This window comes from Corvus hawaiiensis, chromosome 3, assembly GCF_020740725.1.
Source record: "Corvus hawaiiensis isolate bCorHaw1 chromosome 3, bCorHaw1.pri.cur, whole genome shotgun sequence".
In the NCBI taxonomy this organism is placed as follows: Eukaryota; Metazoa; Chordata; class Aves; order Passeriformes; family Corvidae; genus Corvus; species Corvus hawaiiensis.
Genome location: NC_063215.1, coordinates 60,656,227 through 60,673,138, shown reverse-complemented (window position 1 = coordinate 60,673,138; position 16,912 = coordinate 60,656,227). Strand labels below are relative to the sequence as shown.

The 16,912-nt window shown below is 35.8% G+C and overlaps 1 protein-coding gene across 21 annotated transcripts in view; it reads left to right on the top strand.

Moving 5' to 3' along the window:
- Nucleotides 1–16,912, top strand: part of SYNE1 (spectrin repeat containing nuclear envelope protein 1) — a 294,642-nt gene that overhangs the window by 105,796 nt on the left and 171,934 nt on the right. For all 21 annotated transcript variants that reach the window (XM_048296782.1, XM_048296801.1, XM_048296802.1 and 18 more), the window contains 11 exons: nt 613–780; nt 2,270–2,446; nt 3,736–3,876; nt 4,895–5,055; nt 7,787–7,937; nt 11,231–11,458; nt 11,992–12,090; nt 13,713–13,900; nt 14,006–14,129; nt 15,196–15,362; nt 16,568–16,721. In XM_048296782.1, coding sequence (XP_048152739.1) covers nt 613–780; nt 2,270–2,446; nt 3,736–3,876; nt 4,895–5,055; nt 7,787–7,937; nt 11,231–11,458; nt 11,992–12,090; nt 13,713–13,900; nt 14,006–14,129; nt 15,196–15,362; nt 16,568–16,721 — 1,758 coding nt within the window. The remainder of the gene's footprint in view (nt 1–612; nt 781–2,269; nt 2,447–3,735; nt 3,877–4,894; nt 5,056–7,786; nt 7,938–11,230; nt 11,459–11,991; nt 12,091–13,712; nt 13,901–14,005; nt 14,130–15,195; nt 15,363–16,567; nt 16,722–16,912) is intronic.

The window sequence follows — 16,912 nt, the reverse complement described above, 5'->3', positions numbered from 1 at the left end:
TAAAACCTTAAAACATAGGAACTATATGATGAACAGAGCCTGAAAATCAGCTACAAGTATTCAGCTGAATCATGCAAATGGAGCAGAACTTTCTGGTATGTTGAATGGATACCTCTTTCTTCATAAAATTCTGTGCGCTGAGACTGGATACTGCACCACATACACACTGTGGTCCATAAAACCGGGGTAACTGAGCACTTTAATGTATTTGTGATTCACCAATACACTGCTCAAGACAGGCCAAATGGCAGCAAAATTTTTTTGTGTGTTGAGTAGTGCAGGTGTTTTGGAATCTGGGTCAGCCTGCAAAGATAAGGAGAGTGCGTGTTTTCTAAGTGATCACCAATAAGTAGCTGTCACAGATGGCTTTTTTTCATATGGCAGTGTAATAGGGAGTATGTTTGAACAAGACAAAGGTCTCCTCAGTCACATTTTAAGTCTAAAGACACTTTTTCAATGTAAATTTAAAGGTGTCAAAAATGCTGGAGATAAAAATTGTTTGAATTTTAAAAAGATACTGTATTTTTGAAAAAGTATTCCAAACATAAATGTACCCTTAAAATATAGATGTGTCTTTCAACGTGAAATACTTAAAGTTATCTGTAATTTTAGATTGAAAATACCTTAGGTGCTGTTGGAGACTGTGTCCAGTACAAAGAAGAAGTTAAAAGTGCAATTGAAGAGTTAATTAACAATTCTAAAGAAGTCCAAGCAGAAGCTGAAAAGATCCTGGATACAGAAAGTTTATTACAAGCTCAGCAATTACTGCTTCATCATCAGGTAGGGCAATTACTCATGTCCATATCCAATTTTTTTCAAAAGAATTAATGTAATTACAAAATTTTGTTATGTCCACTAACATAAATCTTTATATTTAAACTTGGAAGAATTACAACAGAAGTAGTCCTATATGGCCTAATATTGATTTCTTTTAATGAAAAATGTTTTCAGTATTTTTTAAATGTTAAATGTCAACTTTTATTTCATATGGGGTTTTGGAGCACACAACACCTGAAAAACAAGCTTCATTTACTTTTAATTTTGGGTAAGTGTATTCTGCAAATATGTAGACTCTATCTTTCTATCTTTTTATAGCTTGAGTTTCAGATTCAATCATGGTAAATTTGGCACAATTCTGGCTTTGGAAATTTCTTTATTTTGCCAGTTTGATGTGGCCCTGACTCTAAATGTTGGAGGGAAGGTGTTCCTCTAGCCTTATCTCCTTCTCTGGATAGCTGTTTTTTGTGACGGATGGGCCTCCATTCTGTGGGAGTAGAACAGGAGGTTTTTTATGCACTGATAATGGATCAAAACATCTACAGGCTACAGTAATAATCAATGGTATGGCTTGCATACAGCAAGAATCACAGCTTTTAAGGCCAAATATGGGAATTTAACTTCGTGAGCTGCTCAAAGCTAATGAGAATAGGAGTCATTTACTGCCAATGTTTGAGCATTATTTAAGTGTTTAACATTTATTTCTGTGGAGTCAGACAGCTTACTGTCTGACCAAGCCACTACCAAGTCTTACCTGTGTCTTATCTAAACTCTTTGGGTATGTGTTAAGATTCGTATTCATTCTTTAAATAGTCTACATTCCTTATCCATTTTAGGAGAGGTAGTAGAAATAGTTAACTTCTCCTTGAGTTCTTTTTCTTGGGTGTGGAGTCTGTCAAGGTGGAAACACACTTTGACACAGACCTGAAGGTACCTAGAGCAGAATTGAGCTAGCTGTGAGTTTACCTAGCAAGGCTGGCATGGGTCAAGCACGTTAGAAAGATGTATTCTTAGGAATTTCTGATAGTGCTACAGATCAAAACATGTCCAGGACAGAGTAACACAACTTAGCCAATCCCCTACTGCTCTCTATAAGGCTGATGTATTGCTTTGTTCAATCTGAGGCTCCAACCTGTGCCTCAAGAGTGCAGAGCAGACCTGGATGCAGTAATGAGGAATACATGAACCTGTGACTCCTGCTGTGGTCGCTCAACTGCTGCAGCTTCTGCTTTCTCAAATATGCTTTGGATAAATGGCCACATTTCTACTCTTTTTCTCACATGCGTATGCCACAAAAGGGTGGCATTTGACATTTTGGAAGCCAGGGCATATACTTGATGAGTATGTGAGAGTCTCAAGGATACTTGCCCGTTTATCCCTTTGCCTCTTACTCTCACTGCATGCCCCTGCAAAACCAGAAAGGGACTGCATTGTGCTGGTTTCCCATTAGGGCTAAGAAGTCTAATCATTCCTGTTGGGTGAATCCTTTTAGCAAAGGACAAGGAGACTCCGTGCAAAAAGGCAAGATGTGCAAAAGCAGATCTCCCAAGCCAAGCGGTTGCAGATTGAAGGTGGACTGCCCAGCACAGTACGAGAGGATTTACAAAAATTAGAGGGAACATTGGAGAACATGCAGCAGACTATGGAGAAACGGGAAGAGCAACTGCAGGTGGGTCATTTGTACATGGAAATAAGACCTCATGCTTTCTTCTTCCTCTTCTTTTTTTTTTTTTTTTAACTTAGTAATACCCAACTTTTTTTAATATCAAAACCTCATTTTCTCACCTCTGACTCTTGGTCCTTGGGGTTTTCATGATCAGTACTTCTATGAAAACTTCTTGAAGCTACTGTATACCTCTTAAATAATAAAGAAATAGCATTCTGTCTGGAAGTGTTTAAACATCCCAACTATTCAGTCAAAATAGTTAACAGTTTTAAATAATTTATCCATGAATTAATTTTTAGATGTCTCTTTTCTGGTTATTAAAGATGACATTGCTCTTTAGTTGAGTTTCTTTAGGCTGGATATTAGGTTAGTAACACCTGATGGGCAAATATAATCCTCACAACTACTGTGTGAAATATATGCTGTGATCCTAAATTTAAAGACGGAAGGAGAAAGTCACAGGGAAATCAAATGGATTGTTTCAGCTTGTATAAATAATCACTGACTGAACAGGGATTAGAATTTATAGTTCTTGCACCCGTATGTGGTTTGCCCTTTACATTTTTCTAAGCAGAATGTTAATCTAAATGGCTGCTATTCCATCCAAACATTTAAAGTCACCGAAACTATTTCCCATGAGAAAACACAAGATGAGAAACACGATCAATAAACCTCAAATAACTTCTTAATGTAAGCATTTATTATTGAAACCCATTTTTTCTCTAAGAATTCCCATGTATAAAGTCTTAATCTGAGCTTCAGAATCAAGAAAATAATTGTTTAAGCTGTCATAGTTCTCATGACTGGTAATTTAATGCTGTATGTTAATCAAAATTCTACATTATCAGAAGAGACCAGATAGGTCCTTATGTGTGATTTTCCTATGAGTAGGGATTTTCTTCTACCATTTTACTGTAATTTATTTCATTAAAGAATTTGAAAATCCTTTTGATATTTTTGACTACTTGTCACCATAAGTCTTTGCATGTATTACTTCAGACTTCTTACAGGACATTCAAATATAAGACTTAAATATTGCTGGCAACTTAGAGAACAGTTCTTTTTTAGCACAGCATAGTATGAATCAATGAAAATTCAAGGAAAAAAGTTTTATTTGGTTTAGAAGAGTTTCATCTACTCACTGTTGAGTAGATGGCTTCTCAGGAAAAATTATTTTAATTTATGTCAAGATTTTCTGGATTTTCCTTTTTCAGTAATGTACAATGGAAATCTTGTCTTCTCCCCTTTGATCTCTTTGTGTTCCTTTTTCATTTTGTTTGTCTGATTTTTAGGTCACAATAAATAAATGGGAGCAGTTTGAAAGAGACAAAGAAACAGTAGTAAAATATCTCAATCAAGCAAGCTCTGTACTTGAACGTATCTTAAACTTCAGCAGTTTAGAGAGCCTCTCCTCAGAACTGGATCAGACCAAGGTACTGACTGTGTGAAATGCAGGAACTGAGGTATCTTTCTGCCTTGCCTGTCGACATGTGCTGGGTGTATTGCCTTCAATCTTTGCATGGTTTCCTGTTAATGCTGGTGTAAATTGCATATACAGATGAGAGACTGCATAAACTGTTCAGAGGTAAAAAGTCATTTTATTAAAAAAAAGTGAATGATTTCTCTAAGTCTGCATCTGAAGCATATGTATGAAAGTTAATAATATTTTGAGGACTTCCCATTTTATGCTCAATAATCATCTATGCTGGTAATCCAGTGTTGAGCACTTGCATATCAACATTAATAGGGTGCACTTTGGCAAGGTTGTGTGGAATGTCACAAATAGCACTCTTAGCCCTGAGAAGAAAAAGGAGAGACTTCTACCCCATGGACATAAGCCATAACATGCCATTTGCCCTTAGTAACACAGAGTTATCCCAGTCCATTTTATTTACTACTATGGAAGTAATTATAGTGCTTGTTTTTCCTAAGTGCCATGGTTTACACACTGCTGTTAACCCTTGGTGAAGCCAATAATAAATTATACCTACCTTGATTATACTCAGCATCCATTGTTCTGGTGTGGGGGTTTAATGTTTCTGACAGAAAATAGGTGCTAATCAAAGTGAAAATACAAAATATGAGATACCGCAAAATCCACTTTGTAAATGGTAAGATTTAAAAATTAAGTAAAGATGCATATAATTTCTGCAATGCAAAAATAAATTTGTTGAAGAGGTATAGAAGAAACTTTGATTTTTTGACTTAAAAACTTTTGCACATAAAGCTTCCCTTGATAAATTTAATTCAATCTAGTTTGCTCAAATGAACTTTTCTTAAATGCAATACAAAATTTACTGTCTTCAGAGATTGTGTTTATGTATTTACACATTCAAATTACATGTAGGACACAGGTAATTTTTTCCAACCACAAACATTGAGGAAAAATACTTTCTGTGTAACTATATGAAACTCTTTATAGCTGTATTAATACATCTTGCATCCTTACAGGAACTTTCTAAACAAACTGAAGCAATGGCAGTACAGGCTGAGAATTTGGTGAAGAATTCCTCTGAGATACAGCTTGGTTCAAAGAACAAGCAGTCCCTTCAGCATCAGGCAAAATCAATCCAAGAACAAGTGAAAAAAGTGGAAGTTACTCTTGAAGAAGAGTATGTTCTTAACAAGTCCTAATATTTATTCTTCACTATAAGATTGTATCAAATTTCTAGCATACCTTGTCAGCATTTTGTGTTGTCTCATCAGTTCTGTCATTTACTGCTTGCTCTGGCATAGTAACCAAGTTATGGTACGAAATACGTCAAAAGAGTGTGTGCAAACAAAATATTTTCTTTTAATACTTTGTAGTATTTCTTTTAATACTATGTAGTTCATAAAAGTTAGTTATATTTAACCAGTCACTTATCTTTAAGCCCTGGTCTTGTGAAGAAGGGATAATCGAGCTCATTCTTGATGTACTGGACTCTTTTGGAAAGAAAAATCTCAGTTGGAGTATTAGAACAGCATATTTACCACATTTGCCTCAGTTTTCAGTATTCCACTTTCTCTATAGGAGTGTCAAGAAGTGCCTTCATCTTAGGTGAATGCCCAGATTGTATTTCATGGGCAATATCAAAAGCTGCTTCTGCTGAAAAAAAAAAAAAAGGCATCATTTTCCAGATTTTCTTTAAAAATAAAAGGTTCAAACTCCAAGGAAAGCTTGATAAATATTTTTAGCTTTTTGTATTTCTAAAAATTTCATCCCTTCTCTCAAATGAGTAATTCAGTTATTGAACTTGTTACTCAAATTCAGAATGTTGCTATTCTCGCAATATCTCTATATACCTACATTTGTATGTATGTATGAAATCAGTATTTTTGCATACACTAGATCTCATACACAAGTCATAGAGAATATGACCAAAGGGCAATACCCAAATAATTGGGGATTTTTCCCCTGTAATGACCACCGTCATGCTAATCTGATTTTAATTTAGTGTCATTTTCTTCCTGATATGAAAGAACAGCTATAAACCAGAATAACTAGCCTGTGCAGCAAAGGGTGATCTGACCTTTTATATAATGCTTTCTCCAATATAAAGTGTTAGAGTGATTTGCAGTCAAATTCTACCATCTCTTACACATCGTTTTCTCCAGTATTAGAGAGAAAACTAGCGTGACTTTTCAGTCCAAGAAATTTACCCATACAACAATGAATATTCACTTTTTAAATAAAGTCATCTATTTTTAAATGGAAGTCATCATTGATATAGCCTTACAATGTAGGTATGAAATAGTTTTAGTTGAGTGTATGGGTTATACAGAATGTCTATGGTAGTGTGTGACGCACAATAAAAAGCTAAATACCTTCTGTAAAAGATGCAAATACATACAACTCTCTATAGTATATCTACAGAACTCACAGTAAGTGTGTAAGGGTTATATTTTAACTTGCATCATCAATAAAAATCTTGGCTGAGTAATTTAAAGTGAAGGTATTCCAAACTCATAAGGTGCATAAGTATCCTGATGAACAGGAAAAGGAAAGTTTGAGCAGCTCCCCACAGTCAGCTACTGTAAGAACTTAGCCCATCTGTTTTCCAAGGAGATCATGCAGAGCTGTGCAGTTTGTTTGGGATTATATTCTTTACAATCTGTGGCTTTCTTAAACTACAACGAAGGCATACAACAGCAGTCGTGCCACTGATTTGGTCCTTTGGTTCTGATTTCCAGCTGTATTTTCAAGGGCTGGACTTGAGTGAAATATTTTTGCACATTGTTTTCCTAAAAATAACTTGAATTTGCATGCACTCTTATCAGTAAATGGCTGTTGACATTCCTATTTTTTTTTAATTTTTAAAATAAATGAGAAAAAATTAAAAGGCCAATTTTTACATTTTTAGGCTACATCTTTTCTTAAAGCTTCCTCTAGCTTTAATGAGGGGGGAAAAAGGTTTAAAACTTTTTACCATGGAATGGTTTTTAGGCTATATTTAGAAGGAAAATGTATTTTGAAATTTTGTAATATTCAAACTTTTATGACGAAACTTTAATATTTTCAGTGAAATAGAAAATGTGTGTTTTGCAAGCTGTGTGCAGGGCCTACATTAGCACTGGTTTCAATTACTTGAAAGGAGCAGAAACTTGGAAGTTACTGGAAGTTAATGCTGTTAGGCCCTGTATAATGGCCTTAGACTTCTTACTTGTGACAAAAAAAAGGTGCTTTGTTTGCAGTCCTTGACATAGAAGAATCAGTCATAATCTGTCTCTGTTTAACATACCTATAATGTATGTTTCAAAGAATATAAAACTATTAACTCTGAGGGAGTTGAGTCACATTTGTTGTTGATTCTTCGGCTTGATATGAAATCATTGCCACAGCAAACACAAACTTCCTGTAAAATGGTGAGATTGCTGTTACAAAAAAGCAAGATCAATAAAGCAGTCAAGCATTGGTGACTATGTGTATGTCCACATTTCACTGGTTTTAATCATTCTGGCCTAGGGACTAAATTATGAACACCTATGCACTCAGTTATCTAAATATTTAGATTTCTGATATAATCATAATTTCATATTATTTCATATAAATTTCATCCTGTTGATGTTCCTTTTCCTTTCTCTTCGTGCTATGATGAGATTCTTGTGCAGCTGATGAATGAAGCTGTACTTTCTTTTACCTCTCAATGTCCCCACTATGGCTAATGCAATTATTTGACTTCTGGTGCATGGCCTAAGAGAGAACCATGCAATTTAATGCACAACTTGGTCCTCTAAAATGAGGGCTTTTTAAAATGACCCTTTTTTAGACTGAATAAGTTCCATTTTTTATTTTAGCAAGAATATGAGCAGCTTCATTATATTAAACTGTTTATTCTCTCTAATTGATTTGGTTAATTTTAGTATTAAAAGCATGGAAATGGTGAAAAACAAGTGGGATCATTTTGGCAATAATTTTGAAGCTCTGTCCATCTGGATAGCTGAACAAGAAAAAGAACTGGAAACTTTGGAAACATCATCATCTCCTTTGGACATACAGATCAGCCAAATCAAGGTGATTAGTTCTTGTTATGTTGAGTGTTAAAAGCCCATTTATCTGTTACTTTGCTAGAGGCCAAATGGGAGAAGAGACATTTTACATGTTTAAAACTACCACAATGAAATAATGGTACATTTTATACATTAATATACCAAGCAGTAAGGTCTTACATAAACTAAAGAAAAATTCTTACAGGCTGCCTTCTCTTTTAGTGTTTAGTTTACATATGTGAAATCTTTGTGTGTATGGTTAAAAACATAATTTATACCTGTCTTATTTTTCAAGTAATCTCAACTGGTGTACAAAATAGCTACATAAATACAAGTTTGGGTTTTTTTAAAAACATATATCAGCTAGTGGCTATAGAACTTGATTTTAATCTTGCAAGCTAAAGTTATAACTTGATTTATGTATCTTTTATGCTGAATTAATAAAGAAACTGTTGCTCTTGGTAGCTTGAAAACTTACATAACATTTTCTGTTACTGTATTTGCACTGTCTTAAGTTCTGTGTATATTCCTGTAGATGCACAGTGGTTTAGTTTCGAATTGCTGACTGAGGTGCATATTGTCTCCAAGCATTGCATTTCAAGGGCTGACTTTGTATCCTTCCACAAATGAAAGTGTACCTTCTCTGGAATGGCATGTTTCTAAGGGTGCAGAGTTTTTCGGTATGCAGTGCATATTGCCATTTTCTTTTTTCTGGGACCTACTTGTTCTTCAGAAGGTGCACAGGTGTGCAGCTGCTTGCAGACCAGCTTGACACTGTTTCCAAAGGATCCCATAAAGGCACTTGTTTCATGTGACAGAAACAGTTTATAAACAGATTTTCCTGTTCGTAATTTGTTCACAACTTTACAAAGACAAAATAAATAAATCTCTTGACTTCATCACTGAAGAACAAAACAATGCTTGAATTCTTGCTTCATCACCACAGCAATTCAAAAACAGTTTCCTTATGAAATAATATGTATGCACTTATTCCACTGGCATATATTATCATGTTGTCTTGCTTTTAAATAATTAGTGGACAGGATTTCAATGTTTAAGACAGAAAATGAGTGCATCAAGTGATGCTAAGATTGCATTATAGCGTGTCAGTTCTTGTCTGTCTAAATGGAGCCTTCTTAAGCCCCAATAGCCTATTCCAACCAAGTTCCCAGAAAAGTTGTTCCTTACTATAGAAGCAGATAAGCAATGATTTTTACACTGCATTGAAAGTTTCTGAAAACTCCATCATAATTCTTACACATTTAAACACCATGGTCAGCAGATGATGTTTGTGAACACCTGAGTGAACAGACATAAAACAGAGAATCCTCCACATGAGGCATAGGGTACATCATTGTGAACTAATGAGCTTTATGAGCTGTGATGTGTGAAATGAGTCATCTCACCTGCAGTGCATGGATATAGCTAGAGGTCTACTTCAGCAGCATTGCTTTGAGCCTGATTTTGAAGAATTTTTTATGTTTTGTCTTAAGTTTCCCGGTGAGTGTGTCACAACACTAATCAGCATACTTAGTTCATAATTTCTAGGACACCACTTTAGTAAGGAATATTTCAACATAGGGCAAATGACTAAAAAACAGTGTGCTCCTTGATACCTTTGGCTGACCAAATTAAAAGCCTGGGGTCAGCTGAATGTAATTATCCTACATGGTACTGGTAATTTCCTACTTCTGATGGCATTGATTGCAAAGCCCCAGTGACTTCAGCAGAGCCAGATTTTCACCTACACATTTCCCTGAAATTCCTGGTGGAACAAAATGACAGTTATCACAAGTAGTTACCATTGGTGGCAGACTCCGTGAGAGTTTGAAAGCCTCAATTATCCACCTTCTTTTATGTAACTGAGTGAATTTAACAGAATAGCGTAGGAGTGAGAAAGCACTGCCTCATTTGTATCTGCTGCATTGTTAGATAATTTCAGCTTCAGGGCTGCAAATCCAGTATTTTTCCTCAGCAACATGTTCTCATGCAAAAAAAAAAAGATATTTTATAATCCAAATTAATTCAGAATATATTGCATAAAGAGAAACTATAAATTCTTATAGCACCACATTTTTTTTCTAACAGTCACCCTGCTAATTTTTGACTGAATGTTGCAGTAAGCCAGTCCTGAGCTTTATAATGGCAAGAAAGAGACCATATTTTTTATCACAATTATACCAGATGTTGGGCACAACCTATGCTTTGAGAGTGCTTTTGCAAGAAAGTTTTTGGTTGCTTTCTTATACATACACATCTTAACATTTTTATATATGAGAATGCTATTGCCTATTTCAGTTTTAAAGATCTCACTTGGATCTTTCAAATCTCTCCCAGTGGGTGTTTTCCATTGCTTTTGAAAACTCCATGGACATGATACATCAGCAGTAATTTAAATAAAAAAAAAACCTATTGTGAAAAAAAGCTTATTTCCAAGTTCATTGGTGCCAACTGAATAAATAGCCACTGAACACGAAACACTGTAAGTTTCTTTCTTGGATGATGTAGCTGCCAGGTTTTCCTCTAATTTGTAATAAGACAAGTGCAAAATAATAGGAGACAATTGCTGTCATGGAGCTGCTGAAATGTAAAGCCAGTGCAAGTTTGTCTTCATGCATTTGGTAACTGAGGTACAAGACAGATGAAAAGTGCCAAAAACCATTATCGCCCTTGTTTCATGGTTTCCTATTTATACTGTAATGTGGTTCTTTATTTAATCTTCTGCCTAAGGGCACACTCACCCTGCCTTACGGTCTAGTTAAATTTATCCTTTATTGTACTGTAGTATTTTAAATTAGAAAATGGAATCCATTTCTACTGTTTTTCAAATCATGGCATGTTTTATTTTCTAAGTCCTTGAAACCCTATTAAACATTAGTAACCAACTGTTAGGGTTCAGCTCCTTAACAACACTTTTTTCAGTTACACAGTCATGTTTTTTCATCTTCTGTTTATTTTGAATCTTAAAGAGCATTGTGTATGACTTCCCTGTGAAATAAGAGATGCTAATAAAATATGAACCATCATGTCTGCTTATGAAAATATGCACCTCAGCCAATTCTAATTGCTCTTCATGTGCACTGGTTCTAGAGCAGTCTGTATTTTAAACCTTTGCCAGTGTTAGTTTCAAGAAGAAAAAGGGTATTTACAGATCATATTAAAGACTTTAGTACTAGTTATTTCAAGTGGTCAATGAACTCTCCTCTTAGTAATTTTTTGGTGACGGATTTTTGTAGCTGAGGTAAAAACATTTGGAAAATACTGTTCTAATAGTTAAAAACTTATTGTGAATCTTTTTACTATCACTTTACATTTTAGGTTATTAATAAAGAGATAGATGGTAAAACAACTGGAATCTCAAATCTAGAAGAGGAAGCCAAGTCTTTTTCCCAGTTTGTTACCTCTGGAGAACGTGCACATATCAAAGCCAAACTGACTCAGGTCAAAAGGTATTGGGAAGAGCTAAGAGATCATGCACAGAGACTGGAAGGAACAATCACAGGGAATGCATCAGCGCAGCAGAAATATGAAGAAAGTCTTAAACAGGTAGACTGTGCAAAATCTAATGGATTGTTTGCAGCAATTCATAGAATTACTCTATATTTTTCCAAAATCTAATATAAAATTCATATCATAATAGGATGGGCTGAAATAAATAAGGAGATTTGTAAGGTAATTGCAGGACCTAGATACATAAATCTGTGCTTTCAATTGCCTAAAAGGCAGCTTCAGAAAGACAGTAAAATATACACACTCAAAAAACTATGTTGTCTTCTGGAAAACCTAAGTGATTCTCCTGGATATTGTACTTTTGAACCACATCCATTCTTGTGACAAACACTTTAATCTCAGTCTTTGATTCATAGAAGGTTGTAAGTAAAATAATTTAAATATTATTATTGCCCCAGCCAGGGGGAACTGAGCACTGTTAGCATCTTTTAACTTCAAAAGGCATTCAGCACTACAAAGGCTTAGGATATAAAATTCTCTTAGCAGCAAACATTTAAAAGATGTTATTTAAAGAATCATTTATGTAATTCCTGCTGGTTTTAGCTTCTGGTTTGCCTTTTTTTTCATAGGTGCAGCAGTCAGTGTCTGAATTTGAAGCTAAGCTAGCTGAGCCTCTCACATCATGCTCTTCGGGCGCAGCAACATACGCAGCCCTTCAGGATTGCATGGTGAGCATGTGGCCAGTTATTCCTAGCACTGAGTCCAGGGACACAGTACCACACTGACCTCCTTACACAAATGCCAGTAACCCCCAGAGCAGGGGCTGCCTGATGCCACACAACTCAGGACAAGAAGGAGGCAAGGTCTGGGTGGGCAGCCCCAGAGAAGGCTTAAGTACTTCTTCAGCTATTTCTTGTCACCATTTCAGACAGGCTTGGAAAGTTTCTTCCCCAGTCTAGGGGGGACGAAAGCCTAAAAGTACCACTTAACCTCCTTCAGGTTATTGGTTTTAACTTTATGCATCTAAAACATTATGAAAAACAGAAGATAAGAAACAAGTCTGCTAGATATTTTTCCTCTAAGGTTTTCATGAAAACCATATGATTAAAGAAAATATATGCTTGAAAGTAGTTTTTCTTGAGCAATGAAAAGACTGGACAGAGTTTCAACTTAGAAACTTTTACCTGTGATGCTAGAAGTCCATGGGTATTTGGATATGTGGTTCAGTCCCCTACAAAAGGAAAAAAATACTGGATTGGTATTCAAACTACAAATAATCCCATCTCAGGGAGTTTGGAGTAGTATTTCTGTTTGTAAGTTCTGGTATGTTTTTTCAACAATAATCATAGCCTTTCTTTCTAAGAAAATACTACAAAAAATTTTAGTCATATTGTTCTTGCAGTAAAATGCATATAATGTCTTCTGAACTTAGAGGTAACTGCTTGCAAAGGCTTTTTTCAAGGGGGACCTGACCTGTCTGCTTCAAAAAAAGCTTGATACTTAGTTGAGGAAAAATGTTTTGCATATGGGGAATTTATTTAGACAGCACTTGTAATCACCATTTTTATTGGCTTTTAAACATTATATAACAGCTAAGTATGCTATTAAAAGGTCTTGTTCTCTTTGGGGATCATGATGATTAAATATCTTGATCTGAAATTATCAGCAGCTTGTTCCTGTATAATTTGTATTTCCTCCTATATATGATTTCTTGTAATTACAGCCATTACTATTGTTGTTACTATTGCACACCTGTGAGTTAGAACTTTCGTGATCTTAAATCTGTTTCATTTTGTGCTTTTCTAACTCACTGCACTACATTTCAATCATTTTCATATGGACAAGTTTCCCAGCTTTCTAGAAACAGCAACACTGGAAAATGTAATTAACATTTCCCTACTCCCATGTCATGACATTGGCTGCAAGTCTGGTAGTCCTTACCTGTTGGAGTAAGGTTTTGAGTTTACTCTATATATTTATATATAATAGCAACTCTTAGACAGACCTTAGGGAATCTTGAGCTTTTTCCTGAATTTGGAGCTTTGCCCTGCATTCATGATGCAGTGTTGCATGCCCATTCAGAAGATCTGACTCCTTTGTTGCGGAGTTTTTTCTTTAGCACTGTTCCTAGGAAAGTCTTTTGCCACTACAGGCTAATTCATTGATATACTTGGAACACGTGTACCTAGGGTGGACCTGAGCAATATCTAAGCTATGAAGTGACTTCATGATCTGATGGATGTAGCATTGCTTCAAACTTATGAGTAGAACTACAGAATTTTTCCCACCATTGTTACCATAACTCTATTGTTCATGCATGTGACTTCTGTTTCTTTTACGTGTTCACTAGGACCTTTGTCATACTGTGGAAAAACTGAGCAACGCTCTGGCCTCTCTCTCAGCCAGTGTCCGAAAGGTGGGCAACAAAGAAAAAGCTGCTCAGGAGGTCACAGCATTACAGCAGAAATATGAAAAAGTGCTGGAAAGTGCTAAGGAGAAACAGACCTTATTAGAGACTCTTCTGGCTCAGTGGCAGAAGTGAGTAAACTCTCCCAGCTGTTGTGATGGACACAGAGACCTTCCTGTGCTCCGTGTGTGAGACTGAGAGGATGACTTGGTAACTCTAAGTTGTGATTTTGTTAGGCAGGAGAAGGAGCTGTCTGCCTTCCTGGCCTGGTTGGAGGGGTGTGAAGCTACAGCCAGGCCTTCAGAGCAGTATGTTTCTGCTGATAGAGTTAAGCTGGAAGGTGAACTGCAGGCACTGCAGGTATGTTTCAACTGACATATGGTCCCCCTACATTTCCTGGCGTATTTCTGTGTCTTTTAAAGGAAGGAATTGCTTAGCTATAGTCTGACAAGTCAGTTGATTCTGGGCTTTGGAAATCTCCTAGGAAGTATTACATTATCACTTGCTATTTCTCAATTACTTTACTCTTCCTTTTAACTATAATATGCCAGCTTAAGGAAAAAGAAAAAGGTGCCTTGGTATATCCTATTATCTGCCAAGGAAGGACATGGGTCTGCTTGTTAGAAGATCCTTTCTCTAGAGAAATTCCTTTATTCAGCAATATTTCTTTTCTTTGTTTTGCATGTGAGGAAAGGTTCTCAGATGAAAAAATGCTCGAAAATTTTGAAATCACAATGAAAGTCTGCTTTCTGATTTTTTTTTTTTCAAACACCAGACTTTCATCCTATTCTAAATTATGCCTTCCCTTGGAACTTTTGCCATTTGTTTTTAGATGAATATGAAGCAGTTGGCCAAATGTAACATCTTTTATACTTGCCTTGAAGCCAAGTTGTCCAAGTTGTCAGTTTTAAATATTACTGAAGAAAAGGAAAATTATTTGGGGGATTGGGGGTTTTTGTTGTTGTTGATTGTTTTTTTGTTTGGAGATTAGGTTTTTTTGTTGGTTGGTTGTTATTGGGGGGTTTTGTTTGGTTTTTTTTTTTTGTTTTTGTTTTGCTTTGTTTGGGCCAGTTTGCAACATTTCCTCACAATTCTCTTGCTGCACACAAAATATGTTGCAAAATGTGGTCTTCATTTTAGCCACTGCCATCGTACAATAGAGCTGTATGGAAAGGTCACACTTTGTCCTAAAGGAGAAAAAAAACCCAACTTTGATGAATCCCTTCTGAACTTCTATTGCACATTTAGCTGTCTGAGAGATGTTGAGTACCTGCTTGTCCTAATAGGCCTCCAAGAATTTGACTGCTCACTCACTTGTCTTGAAGTGCCGTACTGGAAATCCGTAGCTGGTTTTTTTATTAGTTTTTGTTGTTTTGCGTAATATGGTGCAATGCTTAATCTATTTTACATTCTTTTGTTATCCCAGGATTTGCGAGCTGATATTGAGTCCCATGCTTCAGTCTATCAGAGCCTTTCACTGTTAAATGAGTCACTATTTCCAACAGCTTCAAAGCAGTGTGTGAAAACAATAAAAGAAAAATTTGAAGAGCTGGATGAGAGGTGGAAAGCTTTACCACAAATTGTTGATCAAAGGTTTGTGTTTCAGAGTGTTTTTTGCATGTTAAAGTAACCGATATCCAGATAAGGAAGCCCAATCCCAAAACATATTTTTTACAGTATTACCATTAGGAAAACAAAGGTTTAAAATCAATACCAATCCCTGAGCTCCCAGGAATGGGGGGAGGAGAATCCCACAGATTTATGATGCTGTCTTTTCCCCAATTTTTTTTGGTAGAAGAGTCAGTTTCAAGGAGTGTGGGGCAGGAAATGAAGGCAATTTTGCATTTCCTCAGTTACAATTTCCCAAGTAAAGTCTGAAATCTCTAATAATCTGCTCTTGTTTTTTTTCAGTTACGTGCTTTACCTTGTGCGAAGCCACGCTATTGTATTTTTAAAATCCCTTTGAAATTCTAATTTGCCATAAATACTATAAATGCTCAATTTTTAGGCTGCTGGCTCATGTAAAGCTCAGAAAAACTGTCTCCTTTATTTCAAACTGTATGTTATAATAAATTTAGATTTCGATTCTTTCCATGGAGAACACACGTATTTTACTATTTGTAATGTAGCTTGAATCATAGATCTTGATCAATGACATAATCTTCTAGGTGCTTTATCAATATGATTGTTTTACTATATAATGATCTTCTACAGGTTGAAATTTAGGTATAGAAATTTCTAAGGGAAATGGGAAGGTAAATGACAAGGTCTTTTTTAAGGTCAGGTTTAGTCTTGGTCCTTAGGTACTTAATTCTGCTGAGTACTCCTCTGGACACATTGTCCCTTTGAATTGTGTTCCTCTGATCAGACTTACCCTTGCTTACTTCAGTGGAAGTTGAGCATGAAATTCCTCACTCCCTGCCTAAATTCATGAGACTCTCACCTTGATTCAGTGTTTCAGATGATAGGGCAAACAGAATAGCTGTGACTGAAAATTAAAGTTTAGCTTCCATCAATAACATTCTCTTTGCTGGGATTACACCCATAAAGAAAATTTGAAGAACATACCTTGGTTGTTTGGTCTACCTCTAACAGCTGATATAAATAAAAGAGTGGAAACAGGAAAGATCCAAAGGTGCTTTCAAATGTTACGTTATCCCCCAGAATTAAGAAATTAATATGGCAAAATAAAGCAGTATTTCCTAATTTCCTTGCATCTGGCATGATTTTTAATGCTGACCAACCAGGGTTTGGTTATGGGAAGTGATTAAATTGCATCAAGTGCTTTCATTCTATAGGATCAACTTCCTTCAATCACTTGTTGCTGAGCATGGGCAGTTTGATGAGCTCCTGCTCAGGTTTTCAGACTGGATTAAGCAATTTCTTGCTGAACTACAAGCCACTTCAGAGATAAACACAGCTGATCAACAACTAGCTGCATCTCACAATAAGGTAAACTTTTGGATGTAAATATTAAAGATGAAGAAATTGTACAGTACATTTGGCTAAATGCTCATCTAGAACTAGCAAGTAATTTATTTGTTTGAAAACCAATATGCTGTTGCAGTCACATACAGTCTTCTGTTATTTTACAAGTTTAAAGTAAAATTGTAACACTGAACTATTCCTACTGAAAACCCCTC